Source organism: Myxocyprinus asiaticus, chromosome 37 (genome assembly GCF_019703515.2).
Source record: "Myxocyprinus asiaticus isolate MX2 ecotype Aquarium Trade chromosome 37, UBuf_Myxa_2, whole genome shotgun sequence".
NCBI lineage: Eukaryota > Metazoa > Chordata > Actinopteri > Cypriniformes > Catostomidae > Myxocyprinus > Myxocyprinus asiaticus.
In genome coordinates this window covers 27,455,383-27,473,272 of record NC_059380.1, presented here as the reverse complement: position 1 = coordinate 27,473,272, position 17,890 = coordinate 27,455,383, and the positions used below count along the sequence as shown (strand labels likewise).

At 35.9% G+C, this 17,890-nt stretch overlaps 1 protein-coding gene across 1 annotated transcript; it reads right to left on the bottom strand.

Annotated features, from left to right (window-relative positions):
* Nucleotides 1-411: 411 nt before the first annotated feature.
* On the bottom strand, nt 412-17,357 carry LOC127427736 (E3 ubiquitin-protein ligase makorin-2-like). Its single transcript, XM_051675526.1, has 8 exons — nt 16,874-17,357; nt 16,409-16,537; nt 13,030-13,181; nt 11,611-11,927; nt 6,094-6,308; nt 5,888-5,998; nt 1,519-1,663; nt 412-1,238 (listed from the first exon to the last, which is right to left on the bottom strand). The coding sequence occupies exons 1-8, from the start codon at nt 16,897-16,899 to the stop codon at nt 1,089-1,091; spliced, it is 1,245 nt and encodes a 414-aa protein (XP_051531486.1). The 5' UTR covers nt 16,900-17,357; the 3' UTR covers nt 412-1,088.
* Nucleotides 17,358-17,890: the final 533 nt, after the last annotated feature.

Below are 17,890 nucleotides of genomic sequence, written 5' to 3'. Positions count from 1 at the left end.
TGAATGCCCACCTCCGACTCTGGAGCTGGCCAATCATAGTGCAGATTTTTGGGTGGCACCTAGGATGGCCAATGGAGCAAACTTTCAGACAGCATTTATTTAAATGGCATTGAAGTACGCATATACATTTTTTTATTTTTTATTAAATCACTTATACTTGAGGGCCATGTGTTGAGTAGCGCTGCCTGATTTCGTACCCTATTCGTGGAAAGCGCCCTCTAGCATATAAAAGTTGTCTCTAGCTCTGAAAGTACCATTTCAGGAGTATTTGAAAGAGTCTTAAAACATTTAAATACATTTAATTTCATTACAATTCAATTCTAATCCATTCCTGAACCAATTTTTGACAGTAATGTGCAACACAATCATCTATTAGAGTACGTACTACATATTCGAAGACAGCACAGACCACTCAGTCATACACTCACTATTTATTACACTTTTTCCAGTGTAACTCAACAATACAATTCATAGAACAGAATATATATTGACCCATACCAGATCAGATTCAAGAGTAAACCAGATGAGTGAAAGTCTTCTATCAGTCCAAAATGAAGTATCTATATCCAAATGATCCTAAAAATATAGATATAGCCAATCCCTGGTAAAGAATGAATGGTTACAAAAGTTATTTTCTCTTTTTTTTAACCACAGGAATATTGCATGACGCCCAAAAGTAACAAAGTTAGTATGTTATCTGAACTAAGTGCAACAATTATTTTCTTGAACAATATTTCTTTATTACACTTCATACACAAATTGAGTGCATTTAAAATGTGCCAGAGATTTCTCTTTTAGGATACATTCCTCTTCGGGCATTACATTAAAAAAATCAGTTCAATCTGGCAACATCCCAATGCAGGTGAAGAGAATATAGCAGCCTACACACGATACAGCTGTTTTATATAGTATCTCATACAGATGTAGTATATGTTTTTGCACAAAAACGCACCACTTGATAAAATGTCTTCTGAGGAAATAATCTCAAATGTAAACATGAAACGCTTGCCTGCTAATACATTTTTTATTGTCCAGATATTTTACCAGGTACCTAAGACATGAACGAGGTGTATGTGTGTATCATGTGATCAATGAGATGCAGAGGTGGAGCTCTCATCTCCGGCCCCTGAGAGCTGCATGAAGAGTTCACCCAGTTCATTGACCTCATCTTCATACCCTGGCACCCCACGATGCTCACGCTCATTAATGAAGTCCCATAGACGCACTGAGTTAAGAAACTGAAAAACCAAAGGACATATACTTATGGTAACATAGAATACGGCTTTGCATAGCATCTTCGCATTACACCCCTTACCCTGTAGTAAAAACACACCTTTAACAGGTGTGTAACACAAGGCCTATCGTGGCTTAATATTTTATTATACAGTTTAAATGTCATTATACACAAAATATCTAACCGCAGAATGCCACGACTGACCAATCAGAATCAAGTATTCCAGGGAGCTGTGTAATAAATCCATGTGTACAGTATGTGTATGGTGTGCGTGCTTTTTTTACCCGAACGTTGCCTTCTGCGCTGAGTTGTTTGCGAGGTTTGTCAGGCTCTGCTCGTGCCCCATCAGCGTAGGCATGCATGTAAAAACACTTTCCTCCAAATGGGCATGTGCCTCTGCCCTGATCAAAGTATTTACACGGCTTCTTACTGCAAGATACATACAGATTTCAATTACTGGATTACGAAACATATTCCATTACATTCTTGAAAAACTTTCCAAAGAATAGCTGGCTTTTTGACATAATACTGCAATGTGGGACAACATTTTTCTAATACTTGGATAATTATTACACATGCAGTTTTTTCTTCATTAAAGGAATGTTAAGCTCAATCGAACACATTTGTGGCATAATGTATAATGCCTAATGCATAATGTATAAAAAAAAAACAAAAAAAACAAAACAAAAAAAAAAAAGTCAAAACGACTGTTACAGATACCGGACGCAATGTTGCATTGCACTGCAACGGCTTGAGATTGTTTTCACTGGACGCGTAGATGCGAACGTTCTATGCAAATCAATCAGTTGTGAGCTGTAATGCCAAGCGCATGCAATGCATCAGAAATAGAACAAGGCATCTGTTTACTGTAGATGCGAGGTGGTGCGATGGATGGATCCAGTATAGACAGCATCACTGAATGTAATGAGAGTGATTTGCTTTTGACGCGATGTGTCATGCCACTCGTGTCCGGTGTACACATGGTGTAAGGCACTTACAATGGAAGGGAATGGGGCCAGTCCAAAAATATTAAAATGCACACCTTTTCAAAAGTATAGCCAAAGACATAAAATAATTTATTTTATTTACTGGTGTAACGCCATGTACCAGATTACAAGGTGAACTGGCATTAATTCATCATGACAACAAAATAGTAATTTTGAATATCACCACACTAAAATCATGTTAATACGAATAATGTCTTGTGGCTACAGTTTTCAAACAGTGTGTATTTTGACGTTTGTGGACTGGCCCTATTTACAGTAAGTGCCTTACTGTAACAGCAAATTTTTATTTTATTTTTTTACCAAAAAAAAGTGCTAATAAATTTTATGCCACAAATGCTGTCATTGAGCATTGATTAATTCCTTTAAGCAGCTACACAGAATATTTGTACTTTCAAAAAATGCATTTGTCACACCACAGGCCTATTTGAACTGCAAAAAAAGCTAAATGGTGATTAAAAATGGTTAAAAAGAAACGGTGAACAGTTACAGCACCTAAAATACAGACTTTGCCTAATACATTTTATACTACAACCTACATCATAAATATATACTGTATATATAAACCTATATCTAAACCTAATATATAAATGTAAATATATGGACGAAATTATAACATCTAATGCTCCTATCTATTGGTTTTAGTGTAGATCAAAGGTAGATCAAAGGCTGCTAACACACAGCACTATGAGAAGGACTCCATCAGAAGTTCAACCTTTGATATTCTATTTATTTAGGTGTTGCTGTGCAGCTACTCTTTAAAGTCAACTGAAGACATTTGGATGCTTCTTGTCTGAGCATATTAGTAAATCTGGTAACAAAACAATGGTTTAACCCTCAAGTTCTGTTCAGCCATTTTTGACCGATTTAAATTCACAACAGCTATATAACATGCTCCTCATTTTAACATCTCCCTGCCCGATGAGGTGTTTTATTTGTATGTTAACATGTAGCAGACAAACATATTTGGAATTATGCAAAAGTGAAATTAAAGTGAATCTGGACAGGTGCTCACACTTAGGGAATGAGATCTACTTTTTCAACATATTATTATAGCAAGTTCTGCCATGCACAATATATGTGTAAGAAGTGTTGTCTTGATACCAACATTTTAGTAGTTTAGTAGTAAATTTTGAAGACTCTCGATACTAATTTATAATAATACTAATTTGTTGTTGTAACTAATACTAATTATGTAAATACTGTTTAAAGTTTCCAATTAATTATTCAGGATAAGTAAATAGTCTGTAATAAAATAAGAACAAATAAACAAAATAAAAGCAATGAATAGAAACAAATTAAAAATAAATAAAAAATTAAGCAAAAGCTTTAAAAGTTTTTAACAGCAGTATCAAGTATTCAAATAAACGTTCAGAATGAAATGAAATGTGACAAACTACTACTGGTTTTCACTGTATGATTATAATAGATTAATACTTTTTAAAGCTACTAAACAAGCTATTAAGTCAAGAGCAGTGTGTAATTGTGTTGTTTCCTATATTGTTTGATTAGTGTTATAAGGACATACTAGAAAGCCGCAGGTCTATTATGTTACATTTATACTTTAAGTCAGTTTTTTGATACGAATCAGCTTTTTTGTCCCACTGTTAACATTCACTTGACATACCTAACTGTGTTTACATTAATACCTCGCCAAGATGGCCATTTCGGCAGAATTTTGAAGCGTATTTGATCTTTTAGGCACGTATCCGCATTATCACAAGCGCTCTTGGAGCACACGCGCATTAAGTGCACATACTGTACACAAGCAACCTGTCTGTCAAATAGCACATGCTTGCAGAAGCGAGGAAATAAAGTCTGTCCTTTACATTTTCGTTATTTTGTTGTTTCCATCTCTATCCTCTTTTTCCTTTTGGCCTGTTATCAAGATAAACCAATGGTGGTCTTGTGACTGACATAATGACCACACCTGGCTTAATATAAAAATGCGCTCAGCGCACGTAAGAAAAGCAAACGAAACCAAACTCGGAGCATATCTGTTACTCTGAGCACGAGTCAAGACGAGTCAAGTCATTTTTATTTCAAAGCAGCTTTACAGAAAATCATGCATTAACACAAAATGAAACTGTAATATCTATAAAGTCTTAGAGTCATCATTGTGTAGTTTGATAAAAATTTGTTTGTAAATTGTGTATAAAAATAAATAATCAAATATATAAGTAAATAATAATTATATTTAGACCACCAAAGAGCAAGCCGAAGGCGATTGTGGCAAGGAACACAAAACTCCATAAGATGTTGATTAATGGAGAAACATAACCTTGGGAGAAACCAGGCTCACTGTGGGGGCCAGTTCCCCTCTGGCTGAACAGCATGAATAAATGGCAATATTAGTTTTTGTGTGCAGTGCAAATCGTGGTTTAAAATGATTAAACCATGTAAGTGTTAAGGCCCAATGTTGAGCAAAGGCACGGGATGGAGTTGTGAAGCACAGAACCACTCTGAAAACACTGTATTAATGCACTAACATAACACAGACAGGACAGAGCAGCGCACATTAACTTTGAAGCGAGCAGACCATTTAATTTTTAATTAAATCGCAGCCCTTTGTGGTTTAATAATCGCACAAGGTCACATCGCGGTTTCCATTTTTATTTTTTTTTTTATTAACTGTGCAGCCCTAACCCACACCTATGCCCACCCACACACACAAACACACACAAAGACAGAGAGAAATGAATGGCAATGAACGGGCTAGACTGTGACAGCCACAATACCGAACACATGCACATTTCACAACACACACACAATTACAGAACTACATGTCTGCATCTACTGTGGTTCAGACATGTGGGTAAACATATACCCTCCCAGAAAATAAACTACATCTTTTTATTATAAAAACACTTGTTATAAAAAAAAACTAATTAAAAAAACGTAAAAAAAATAAAATAAAAATAAAATAAAATAAAATAAATAATAATAATAATAATAATAATAATAATAATAATAATAATAATAATCGGTAGAATAAAAACAAATAAAAAATACCTAAACTTTGAGAAATAATACTCTTGTATAATGTCTAAATATAAATCCAAATGCATGACTTGTGATTATATCTAGAAATTAAGTTACAGCATTGAGTTACAGATAGCAAGAATAAGGGGAGCACTGAGGCCATCTATAGGCTATGCTTGTCATTGCTAAAATTATTATATTTTTTTTTTCCAGCAGATAGCAGCAGATGCTCCTAATGTATGACACATATTAGTCTTTTCCTAAATATTAAAAAGTTGGCTTTTTACAGAAGTGAAGGTAACAAATAATATGCTTATTTTATATAATAATTGAATGAATTTGAGCTCACTGAGGGCTAAATCCATAAAGACCACCAAAATAAAAAAATAAAAAATAAAAAAAAAAATAAAAAAAGAAAATAAATAAATAATAACAACAATAAAAAGAAATGTGATGACAGCTATGCAAGAAGTTAGTTAAGAGGTGTAAAAAAAGTACAAAATGTGTAAAAAAAAAAAAAAAAAAAAAAAGTGTTATATTATGTTTTGGAAAAAAAGGTGTTACACAAAGACAATTTTAACTGCAAACAGTTCAAGTGTTAGCCCAGCATGAACAGAACTTGAGGGTTAATAGTTGCTTCTAAACTGGAAAACCATGTAAAACACACCTGACTCCAGACTTGAACTCCTCAATGAGTCTGTTCTTCTCTTCCTGGTCTTCCACCCAGTACATACTGGGTATGACAAACTCAGATACCACACGACACTGAGGACAAGACCTGCACACAATGATCTCACATTATTTCATTTTCCAGTATGCCTATGTTCTGGAAACTAAAGCTAATATCAGTGTTTTTTTGATCAGGCGACTTACTTTCTGATCTGGTTCTTGAACTGCTCGACACAGCGCCACTGACGGATGCAGCTCAAGCAGTACGTGTGACAACAGCTGGACAGGATGCCGAACCGTCGCTCAGATGGAGATACTTTCTCATACACCACCTCCATACAGATACTGCACACCTTATCCTGACTCTGCTGCACAGCAAATGCTTTTTCCATGTCCATCTCAAACGCCACCATACACATCTGAGACCAGACAGCATTATTATCATGTGAGATGTGACACAATAAGAGTTAGAAAGCCCACTGTTTCAAGTAATTTTCCCATTCATTTTCCCCCAATGGGATTTCAAATAATTCTTCAATAAAGAGTTCTTTGACATGAACCAAACAAACTCCAATACGTTGTAAACATTATAAACTTGGATTTTGAAAAAAGACAAAGGTACAAGACTGTGTACTTCACATATTTTATGAGGGAATGAACAGCTCTTTCCATGAAGCACTGTGAATGACATAACTGAATAAAAAAATTATGGTGCAACAAAACTATTGACTATTGTCACTGAGTATAAAAAAACATATATCTGAAGTTTATTTCAAAATATTTAAATATATACAAAATACATAAGTAGTTCGAGTGTATGGAGACTCACTTGATAATGCCATACAAAATGCTTTATGTGAGTAGGCAGTTGCTTCAGAGATTTTTTTTTGTACAAATTCCATTTAAAAGGTGGTAACAGTTATGCGACATTCAAGTGGAGTCAAAAACATAATCGTAAAAGTTCCAAGCACATGAATGACCAAGCAAAGTCATATTTACAAGTGGGGAACTTGGAATTCTAGACGATATCCGAGTTGTGACATTGGAAGTGGTGTGTCGACATGAATTAAAATAAATATATAAATATATACATTGGCGGCCAAAAGTTTGGAATAATATACAGATTTTGGTCTTATGGAAAGAGATTGGTACTTTTGTTCACCAAAGTGGCATTCAACTGATCACAATGTATAGTCAGGACATTAATAGCATGAAAATTTTCTATTACAATTTGAAAACATTTTTCAGAACTTCTTAAACTACTTCAAAGAGTTCTCATCAAAAAATCATCCACGCGCAGCAATGACAGCTTTGCAGATCTTTGGCATGCTAGTTGTCAGTTTGTCCAGATCCTCAAGTGACATTGCACCCCACGCTTCCTGTAGCACTTGCCATAGATGTGGCTGTCTTGTCGGTCATTTCTCACACACCTTACAGTCTAGCTGATCCCACAAAAGCTCAATGGGGTTAAGATCCATAACACTCTTTTCCAATTATCTGTTGTCCAATGTCTGTTTCTATGCCCACTCTAACCTTTTCCTTTTTGTATTTTCTGTTTCAAAAGTGGCTTTTTCTTTGAAATTCTTCCCATAAGGCCTGCACCCCTGAGTCTTCTCTTTACTGTTGTACATGAAACTGGTGTTGAGCGGGTAGAGTTCAATGAAGCTGTCAGCTGAAGACATGTGAGGCGTCTATTTCTCAAACTAGAGACTCTGATGTACTTATCCTCTTGTTTAGTTGTATCTGGGCCTTCCACATCTCTTTCTATCCTTGTTAGAGCCAGTTGTCCTTTGTCTTTGAAGACTGTAGTGTACACTTTATGAAATCTTCAGCTTTTTTGGCAATTTCAAGAATTGTATAGCCTTCATTCCTCAAAACAGTGATTGACTGACTAGTTTCTAGAGAAAGCATTTTCTTTTTTGCCATTTTTGACATAATATTGACCTTAAGACATGCCAGTCTATTTCATACTGTGGCAACTCAAAAACAAACACAAAGTCAATGTTAAGCTTCATTTAATGAACCAAATAGTTTTAAGCTGTGTTTTAATATAATGGCAAGTTATTTTCTAGTACCAACGTAGCAATTTAGCATGATTACTCAAGGATAAGGTGTTGGATTGATGGCTGCTGGAAATGGGGCCTGTCTAGATTTGATCAAAAATTACTTTTTTCAAATAGTAATGGTGCTGTTTTTTTACATCAGTAATGTCCTGACTATACTTTGTGATCAGTTGAATGCCACTTTGGTGAATTAAAGTACCAATTACCTTCCGAAACAGCAAAATCTGCACATTATTCCAAACTTTTAGCCACCAGTGTGTGTGTATAAAATATATATTATATTATATTATATATATATATATATATACACATATATATACACACTATATATATATATATATATACACACACACACACACACACACACACACAGGCCAAAAGTGGTGTCCAACCTAGGAAAACTGACATCTTTGGCCTTTATTCAAACACATTATTAAAAATGTATTAAAGATTTTGTATGCATGTTGTAGTTGTGCTTAAAGTGTAAAATGAATGTACGCGCTCCACGTTTCAATTATTTTATTTGTCATGAAGCAATGAAACTGCGTGGACATCATTTTTGGCCAATCTGTCATACAAAGTTTGCACTCATTATTCCCACCCTACAATTGCTACAGGTGTGTCAATTAAGGTGTTGGCTATATAATTAGATGTTAATTTGTGGGTTTTGGTGAAAATGGCAAAGAGGAAGGAGCTGTCCTCTGCAACCAAAGAGGCTATTGTCAAAATGGCTAAATCTGGTCAATCAGCTTCGGATACTGCCCGTGTGATGGATTTGAATGGCTGCACTGTCCGCAGAATTATTGCAAAGCACCGTGAGGCCGGTACCAAGCAGAATGTAAAGCGATGTGGCCGGCCAAGGAAGACTAGCGAGCATTTTGACAGGAGAATGAAAATCACCTCAATGTGTGACTGCTTCAAAACATCTTCCAAAGTTCTGGAAGAGACGTGCAATGGTGAGGAACCTCCAATTTCATCTCACACTGCAAGACGATGGCTACAAGAGGCTGGATTGAGAGGTTTTGTAGCAGTAAAGAAACCATTTATTAGTTCTGTCTTAAAACGTCTTGCCTTTGCCAAAGAACATAAGTATTGGAGTGCGGAAGATTGGAGCTGTATTCTGTGGTCCGACAAATCAAAATTCAACATGCTCGCATTGGATGGTGTCAAGTATGTTCGTAGGAGATGAGGGGAACGTTTTTATATCAAATGCATGAGTGGCACCGTTAAGCATGTCAGGTGAAACATATTGGTATGGGGATGCATGTCTGCGGCAGGTGTTGGATCTAAAAAATTGTTGGCAATATGACCAATACTTGGATATCTTGTAGAACACAATGTTCTCAGCCCACTCCTGTATTCCCTGTACACACATGACTGCATGGCAACACATAGCTCCAATGCCATCATTAAGTTTGCTGATACGACGGTGGTAGTTCTGATCACTGACAATGATGAAAAGGCCTACAGAGAGGAGGTGCTCACTCTGACACGCTGGTGTCAGGAGCACAACCTCTCCCTCAACGTCAGCAAGACAAAGGAGCTTGTGGTGGACTTCAGGAGAAAAGACAGAGAACACAGTCCCATCACCATCAATGGAGCACCGGTGGAGAGAGTCAGCAGCTTCAAGTTCCTCGGTGTCCACATCACTGAGGAACTCACATGGTCTGTCCACACTGAGGCCGTTGTGAAGGCTCATCAGCGCCTCTTCTTCCTGAGATGGCTGAGGAAGTTTGGAATGAACCGCCACATCCTCACGTGGTTCTACACCAGCACTGTAGAGAGCATCCTGACTGGCTGCATCACTGCCTGGTACAGCAATAGCACCGCCCACAACCGCAAAACCCTGCAAAGGGTGGTGCGAACTGCCAGACACATCATCGGAGGTGAGCTTCCTTCACTCCAGGACATATATACCAGGCGGTGTGTGAAAAAAGCTCGGAGGATCATCAGAGACTCCAGCCACTAAAGCCATGGGCTGCTCTCACTGCTACCATCAGGCAGGCGGTATCGCAGCATCTTCAGGATACAAAGAAAAAGCCACAGGTAACCTCAGGAGAAATACAGGCTGGTCTGGAAAAAGACGGTGTGGTTGTTTCAAGGAGCACAATACTTAATGACCCCTCTCCAAACATAGTGCTTATGGTTGTGACCATAAAGCTCTATTTTGGTCTCGTCACTCCAAATTACATTGTGCCAGAATCTGTGAGGCATGTCAAGGTGTTGTCGGGCATGTTGTAACCGGGCTTTTTTGTGGCATTGGCTTCTTTCTGGCAACTCGACCATGCAGCTCATTTTTGTTCAAGTATCGTCGTATTGTGCTCCTTGAAACAACCACACTGTCTTTTTCCAGAGCAGCCTGTATTTCTCCTGAGGTTACCTGTGGGTTTTGCTTTGTATCCTGAACAATTCTTCTGGCAGTTGTGGCTGAAATCTTTCTTGGTCTACCTGACCTTGGCTTGGTATCAAGAGATCCCCGAATTTTCCACTTCTTAATAAGTGATTGAACAGTACTGACTGACATTTTCAAGGCTTTGGATTTCTTTTTATATCCTTTTCCATCTTTATAAAGTTCCATTACCTTGTTACGCAGGTCTTTTGACAGTTCTTTTCTGCTCCCCAAGGCTCAGTATCTAGCCTGCTCAGTGCATCCGCATGAGAGCTAACAAACTCATTGGCTATTTATACACAGAAACTAATTGCAATTTAAAAAGCCACAGTTGTGAGAAATTAACCTTTAATTGCCATTTAAACCTGTGTGTGTCACCTTGTGTGTCTGTAACAAGGCCAAACATTCAAGGGTATGTAAACTTTTGATCAGGGCCATTTGGGTGATTTCTGTTACCATTATGATTTAAAAAGGAGCCAAACAACTATGTGATAATAAATGGCTTCATATGATCACTATCCTTAAATATTTTTGCATGATCAGTCATATTTTCAAAATCAATGCCAAAATTTCACAAATTTCTGCCAGGGTATGCAAACTTTTGAGCACAGCTATATATAGCAAAATTATTTCAACTTCAGGGCTTTAATTTGTTATATAAGAGAGATAATACAATCAACTAATATAAAGCTATGACTCACCCTCCACAAATTGTTAAATGCAAATTAATTTATAATTTGCTAGATAGAAATAGAAATCATATAGTTTGTGTAAAAGTGCTGCAATTGTATTTACTTATGCTTATTTACTGGTACAACAGAAAGAGCTTTTACCTTTCTTCATTCTGTATTTGTTTTAATTTGGCTTCTTCTGTATTTTGTTTCAGACTTGTATGCATGACTTGTCGTAATAACGAATGCCCATCTCTGATGTAGGAGCTTCCCAGGTGCACTTAAAGGCAGCAGTACTCTGATTGGTGGGTCTCTCTTCAAGATTGTGGATAGTGTAGTTCTTCACTAGAAATGTATCAATTAAATACTATTTTTTTTAGAAAGAAGTTGAAATCACACAGACCTTGAGGTAGAGGATAGAAACTTGCGGAAGCAAGATGGAAAAAACAATTCCCATGCAGACCTCTACCTTGAGGCTTCTACAAGCATACTGTATATCATCATTTAACAACGTCAGAGCTATGGTAAGATCTGTCTTGGGAAAAAATGAATGTGATTTTTACAGTGAACAGTGTAACGTAGCTAAAGGTGCAATCACCTTTTCATGTGCTGCCCTTTGTTCGGGGTCATGTGGATGCAAAACTTGTAGTCGACATATTTCGCACATATCACCATGGAGATATGGGCAGCGGTCGCCATAGTGACACTGGCCTGCTGCCATGTAAGGGCACAGCTGAGACTGTTGACCCATGTCTGGATAAGGGCTGGCTGTGGCTGAACTCTCGAGCCCGGAGCGGATGGCATCCAGGTAAGTATGAGGTTTGCTGCTAGCGTTGTTGTCCCTGTAGTCCCAGCACACCCCAACCTCTGCGCTTTCACCACTGTATGCCCGACCTCTGCTATCACAGCCCAGAGCTAAACCAGAGACAAAACAGATCCAAATTAACTCAATGCAGATTATACAAATTAATACTAAGCAACAGTAATGGACCTTATTCACAGTAGCGCCATCTTTAATTTTTGATGGGAAAGACAACAAGGCTATACAAAAAACTACAGAAGACATGAGTTGTGGAAAATGTGAATTAGGAGATTTATACAGCTTTATACAGTAGATACCATTGTAAAGCCTCTAAGTCTATCCCTCACAGCCTAATTTTCATTCAAGCCTAATTTAAAAATGGTGCTACGGTAAATAAGGTCCATAACTATAACTTCATACAAGCCATATACACAGACTTTTTAGCTAGAGGTCGAACGATAGTGGATTTTACCGATATCGATAACTAAGGTGATGGGAAAGGCCTTTAACCAATTAATCAACCGATAGTTTTTAAAAACAGATTTATAGAATGTCAAAAAATTCTCTTACTCATTCTTTACTATGACAAAGAGTAAATAATTTATAAAATCCCAGATGCAGTTTATTGTTCAACCAAAATCCCAATAATAACTAGAGAAAATAACGTGGTACTTTTAAGTATAAATTGCCCAAAATACACCAGGGACCCTTATTTTGAAATTAAAAAACTATGAAAAAATTGTCAACTATCGGCATAGACTTTTGCCGATACCGATAGTTCCAAAAAGCAACTATTGGTACGATTAATCAGTAAAACTGATATATTGGTCTACCTCTAGTTTTAACAACATTAATAATAATTTTTATATTTGATAAAACTTGTATATTTGATTTTATTTTTTATTATTATAAAGCTATCAATATTATTATTCATTCATTAAAAGTATTAACAATATTTCTAATAATACCAACCTGCAAAATTATTTGAATTGTAATAAAATAATGCATGCAGTATATACTACATTTTCTAATAAAACATAACTTTTCTAATAATAATAATAATAATGACTATTATTAATTACTAATAATATATTTCCAACATATTATGTTACATTGCATATATCAAGGTATGTCTATTCAATAAATTTAAAATGTCTGGGTAAAGAAAAAGCATTGGATTCTTTAAAACGATTTGGATTTGAAACACAAGCCTACCTTTGTCCCTCAACACTAGTGGTTTTTTGACATGTTTTGTGGTATTTGGTGGAGGTCCGGGTCCTGGCACTGGTGCTTCTACACTGCTGGCTCTGTTAGGGTGGTCTGTTGGTGGACCACTGCCACGGCCAGGAGGTTTAATATGGTCATATCTATCATAAACACATGGCAGGCTTTAAATCAACAATTCTGGTCAACACTACAGTCATACAGTTGGGTTCACAAGTCTTTGACCACAAGTGAAAATGCTTCACTAGCATCTTTTACAAATTAGCTATTTTTTACAAGTGATAAGTTGAATTAAAAAATGTCTTAGGATCTGGGCAGGGCTCCAGACTGCAATAAAATGTTCCTACCGGTGCAAGAAAATTTGGTTAGAGGTCACACTGGACCAGCTACAAAGTTGGCCAACTCTCTTACATTGTGCTCTACAGTTTTCTGTAACATATGAGAAACATCAAAGGGCAAACACTCTAAAAGTGGAACGAAACAGCGCTGTCCGCAACCTAGATAAATTAGCATCACAGGCAAATGAAGAGAGCAGGTGCATATACTTGCACAGACCAGAGTATGTGAGTGGAGTGGAGTTGCATGATTTTGCCTGGAGCATTTTTTTTTACATTATATATATATATATATATATATATATATATATATATATATATATATATATATATATCGGAGTGTCATTGCTTTCTCTCGCTCCAAGAGCGTTCCACTAACGCTTCATCATGAGCACAACACCTGTTAACCGCCCATAATGCAGCAAGAATTTACCATGTGTTAAGCAGTGTTTAAACTATTGAAATGAAAGAAAAACTGAATTGTTGAAAATGAATGACGGCAAAGGAGAACGTCCGCAGGAGAGTGGGTAGGCGATTTTCACGACCAAAAGTTTGTTGTGGAATCTTGAAAGGCATGTGCCAGAAAACACGATACTTTCTGCTCACATGAGGAAAGAAAATCTAAATGCCAGTAATACATCTCTCTATCTCTCCTATTAAATATTTCGAATAACAACATGATCATTCTATTCTAATGCATCACCATCTCAACTGTATAGCGTCCCGCATTAAATAGAATTGAGCTTTTAACTACCAAAAATACCAGCTGAACTTATCAATTTAATATAGCGTAGATAGATTTTAATTGATTGCCATCTAAAATGTATTTTAGTGCCGTAATTTATGCAATTTACATTTGTAGATGAAGAAGCTCAACAAACACAAGCCCAAGTAGATAGTGGTAGATTTAAAAGATTCAACAGCTAGTATATCGGAAAGTGAACTTAGCATTGGACGTACAGTTTTGATAGTCTTATATTGTCTCGATAAAAGAAGTGAAGAACATTATGAGAATGTCATTCAACCAACCTTTTTTTCGTTCACAGAATTAAAGGGCAAGGTTAATTAATAAATTAAAGAAAGGGCAATAATTGAAAGGGCGATAATACATAGGCCTACATAGGCAAAAATAATAAAAATTATGTTTTCATTTGGTAATTCGATCCATTTGATTTAATAATGTTTTTTTTTTTTTTTTGGTAATTTATTGTTTTGTTCCATAATTTATTTATTTTTTAACTTTTTTTTCCTTCCTTTTCTTTCTCTCATTTAGTAATACAATTTATTTAATCCAGAGAATGTTGCCAATGTTATGGATCAACTGGGGATCATGTTAACTGGGGATGTGCGCATGCATGTAAATAATTTTAATGGCCTTTTCAGCAGATTCATTCAATGTGAATTGTCAAAGAGTAAAGAAAAGACGTTTTGCGCATTATAAAAAATGTTGGTATCTTCGTAATTTGACAGTTTAAGAGCGATTTTAACGGTTTCACAGGGTAACATCTGGTTTCCCATGTTGACGTGGGACATTGCTAAAGCATCATAGGCTAATGTGTGTCAATAATATCCTTTCAATTGCTTTTTTTTTTCATTATAATGAATAATGGCTTAATAAAACATGATAGTTTGAGTAACTTTTTCCTACCATTAAAAATGAACAAAGTAATCTGCTAGTTAGAATTGGATCATTCGTTCAATGGTCAGTCATGCTGATACATCACTAAGCAACCCGGGTTCAAATCCTGGCTCATCAAGTGCAATTGTACCTTTGCTGAAAACTATTTTGTAAAACACAGACACAATTTATTATATTGTTTTAAACAAATCTATCAAAATTTCAACCAAATCTGACAGCCAGTAATCACAGTATAACCTACTGAATTTTCTGAGAATGGTTGAATTACTGAGAAGAAAATTATGAACTGTGCTGTCTATAGTTTACAGGCTTTTTTTTTAAAAAAAAAATGTATTTGCCAAACAAACGAAATAATTGTTTCTGAAGAACTTTCTCATAGTATAATTTATCATTGGTCAGTTTGGCATTTGTACATGCTCTCCAGTCTCCACACAAAAACAAAATTGCACAAAATTGCAACCGTTAAAAAATAAATAAATAAATAAAACAAATCACTTAAAATTATCAAATTTATTGAAACAAAGCGGGTTAATAATGATACAAACATTTTTTTTTTTTTTTTAAATGTGCAAAATGTCTTTTCTTTACTCATTGACAATTCACATTGAACTAATCTGCTGAAAAGGCAAGTTAAATGATACACATGCACGCGCACATCCCCAGTTGATCCATAACACCGGCATGTTTTGAAAGTAAGTAAAAATAAATAATTTAATAAAGACATGGCTAATGTTAGTGTTCCAATGAATCACATTTAAGTTTTTCTCCTAGTATTGTGTATTTATTTTTCATTTAATACATCTTTGGTAAGGAAGGAAGCAAGGAAATTAGGAAATCTTAACATTATCAATGTCACAAATTTGCTTACATCTGATTAGTGACCTACAAATTAGGGATGGGCATTTCAAGTACTCAAAAAAAAAAAAAAAAAGGCGAGCAACCGATTAATTGAAATTTAAGAATTTCAACCTTTGAACCTGTTTTTCTTATGAAAAAATTTGCAATGTGCAAAAACGACTACATCTTGATTCAAAAATCACAAACATCTGCACTCACAGAAACATACATTCAAGTTTTCTGAAGCAATAACATTTTTAACGATAGAATTTTATTTTCGGGTGAACTATTCCTTCATGCACTCACAGAGACAACCAGTGCTTTGAGTTGTAATGGCCAGATTAAGGTGAGATAAGTTTAATTTTTCCCCCACTCAGGCAACAAAGGAAAATCAAATTGCAATACGAGCAGTGTTTTTACAAGTCAGATATTTAAAGTTGAACGAGTACTCGATGAATTAATTACTCGTGCACATCCCTACTAGAAATAATACAAAAACATTTCACGTCATTATGTTTCACCGTTTTCAATTTTTCAAAATCCTAAAATTGCAACTCACCTGCACCTGTCTCCATAGGCACAAACTCCTCTCTGGTAGTATTTACAGATAGTTGAAGGTTTGCTTGTGGTCAGATCATGAGAGAACATGCATCTGCTGCCCTCCCTACAAACACCGTGGAGGAAATATCTACAGATATACAGAACAGAACATATCATTAAACCACATGTCTGGTACATGACAAGGGAAACAAAGCTGATAGACAAACAATGAATTGCCCATGTAAAGATGATGAAAAGCTAATTGATTTTAACCAGTGATTGCATACATGCTCAATTATCTATGTTGAATAAATATATATATGAAGAAAATAATAAATATGTAAGAATATTTGCAGTAAGACATGCGTCAGTCCTGTTGTACCATTGTGTCTCATGTCAATAGCATGTTTGACTATACCGATTAACTTTAATACAGCGACACATAAATGGCTATATGACGACATTTTTGTGTTTTTTTCTTTACCTGCAGGTCACTTGTTTCGTTGACATGTTTTATCCCGCACACGAATGTTATATTTATGTTCCTGTCTCCACGATTTTGTGCATCCTGAAAATACCCCCGACTAGATCTCGGCGATGTTACTCGTCGGATCCGCCTCGCTGATGAAGCTTCTTTTATATAATGAAAATTGACAGAATGACACGCTCTTATAACGCAAACAGCTTACCACAAAATATACGTCTTTAGAATAGTTTGTGGAATGAGTGAATGGTCACTTCTAAATTACCCTAAAATAGCTGGACACGATAAAACCAGATAGCTGACCGGAAACCAGCTGTGACGCAGCGTGTTGTTGTTGTTGTTTTTTCAGCCGATGCTATTTGTTTTATTTTAAAATGTGCACAGTGGATATGTACATGTAAATGAACCAAATTAATACAGCATAATAAAATAACTAAATAAAAAGACACAATTAAAATAACAGATAAAATGCTATTATAATGAAAAATAAATAAGGGAGTGTGTTGGAAATTGTCCTTTAATTTGTAGGATACTATGGGCCTAAATAACAATTCTACCTAATCTATTTTAATCCTTCACTGCGTATTTTTAATGCAACTGCTGTTAAAGTTTCTTATTTTGTAATTGATCAGACCGCTGATGGGCAGCACAGGCTTGCGTGGGTGCAGAAACGATTTCGCCCAACATCGAACACCGGTATTAAAATAAATGGGAGAAATTGAAATTAGAACGCCCAATATGTCGGATGAAGAAAGTCCCGCCTTGCAGGTAAAAGAGCCAATAACATTTAGATGCAGACATCGCCTGTCAGTCAACTCTAGAACGTGCATGCGCATTAGCTAGACCTAGACCAGTATGATATCATTGATGTCAGATTTGACTGTTGATTTTAAATATGTTCTTTGATCATAATCTTGACCAACCATTTTGGAGATTTCGATCATTACCCATTTAAGGAGCTAATGGTGCGTTCATGTCATGCCAAAGTGATCATATATGAGTTAAGAGCAAATTAAT

Bases quoted from the DNA above. Each gene is read 5' to 3' on its own strand.
- LOC127427736 (XM_051675526.1), bottom strand. From the start codon at position 16,899: ATGTCAACGAAACAAGTGACCTGCAG. The intron at 6,309-11,610 runs GTGATTGCACCT...GTCTGGTCTCAG, and splicing joins AAAGGGCAGCACATGAAAAG to ATGTGTATGGTGGCGTTTGA. The intron at 1,664-5,887 runs GTGTGTTTTACA...TGTATCTTGCAG, and splicing joins GAGTTCAAGTCTGGAGTCAG to TAAGAAGCCGTGTAAATACT.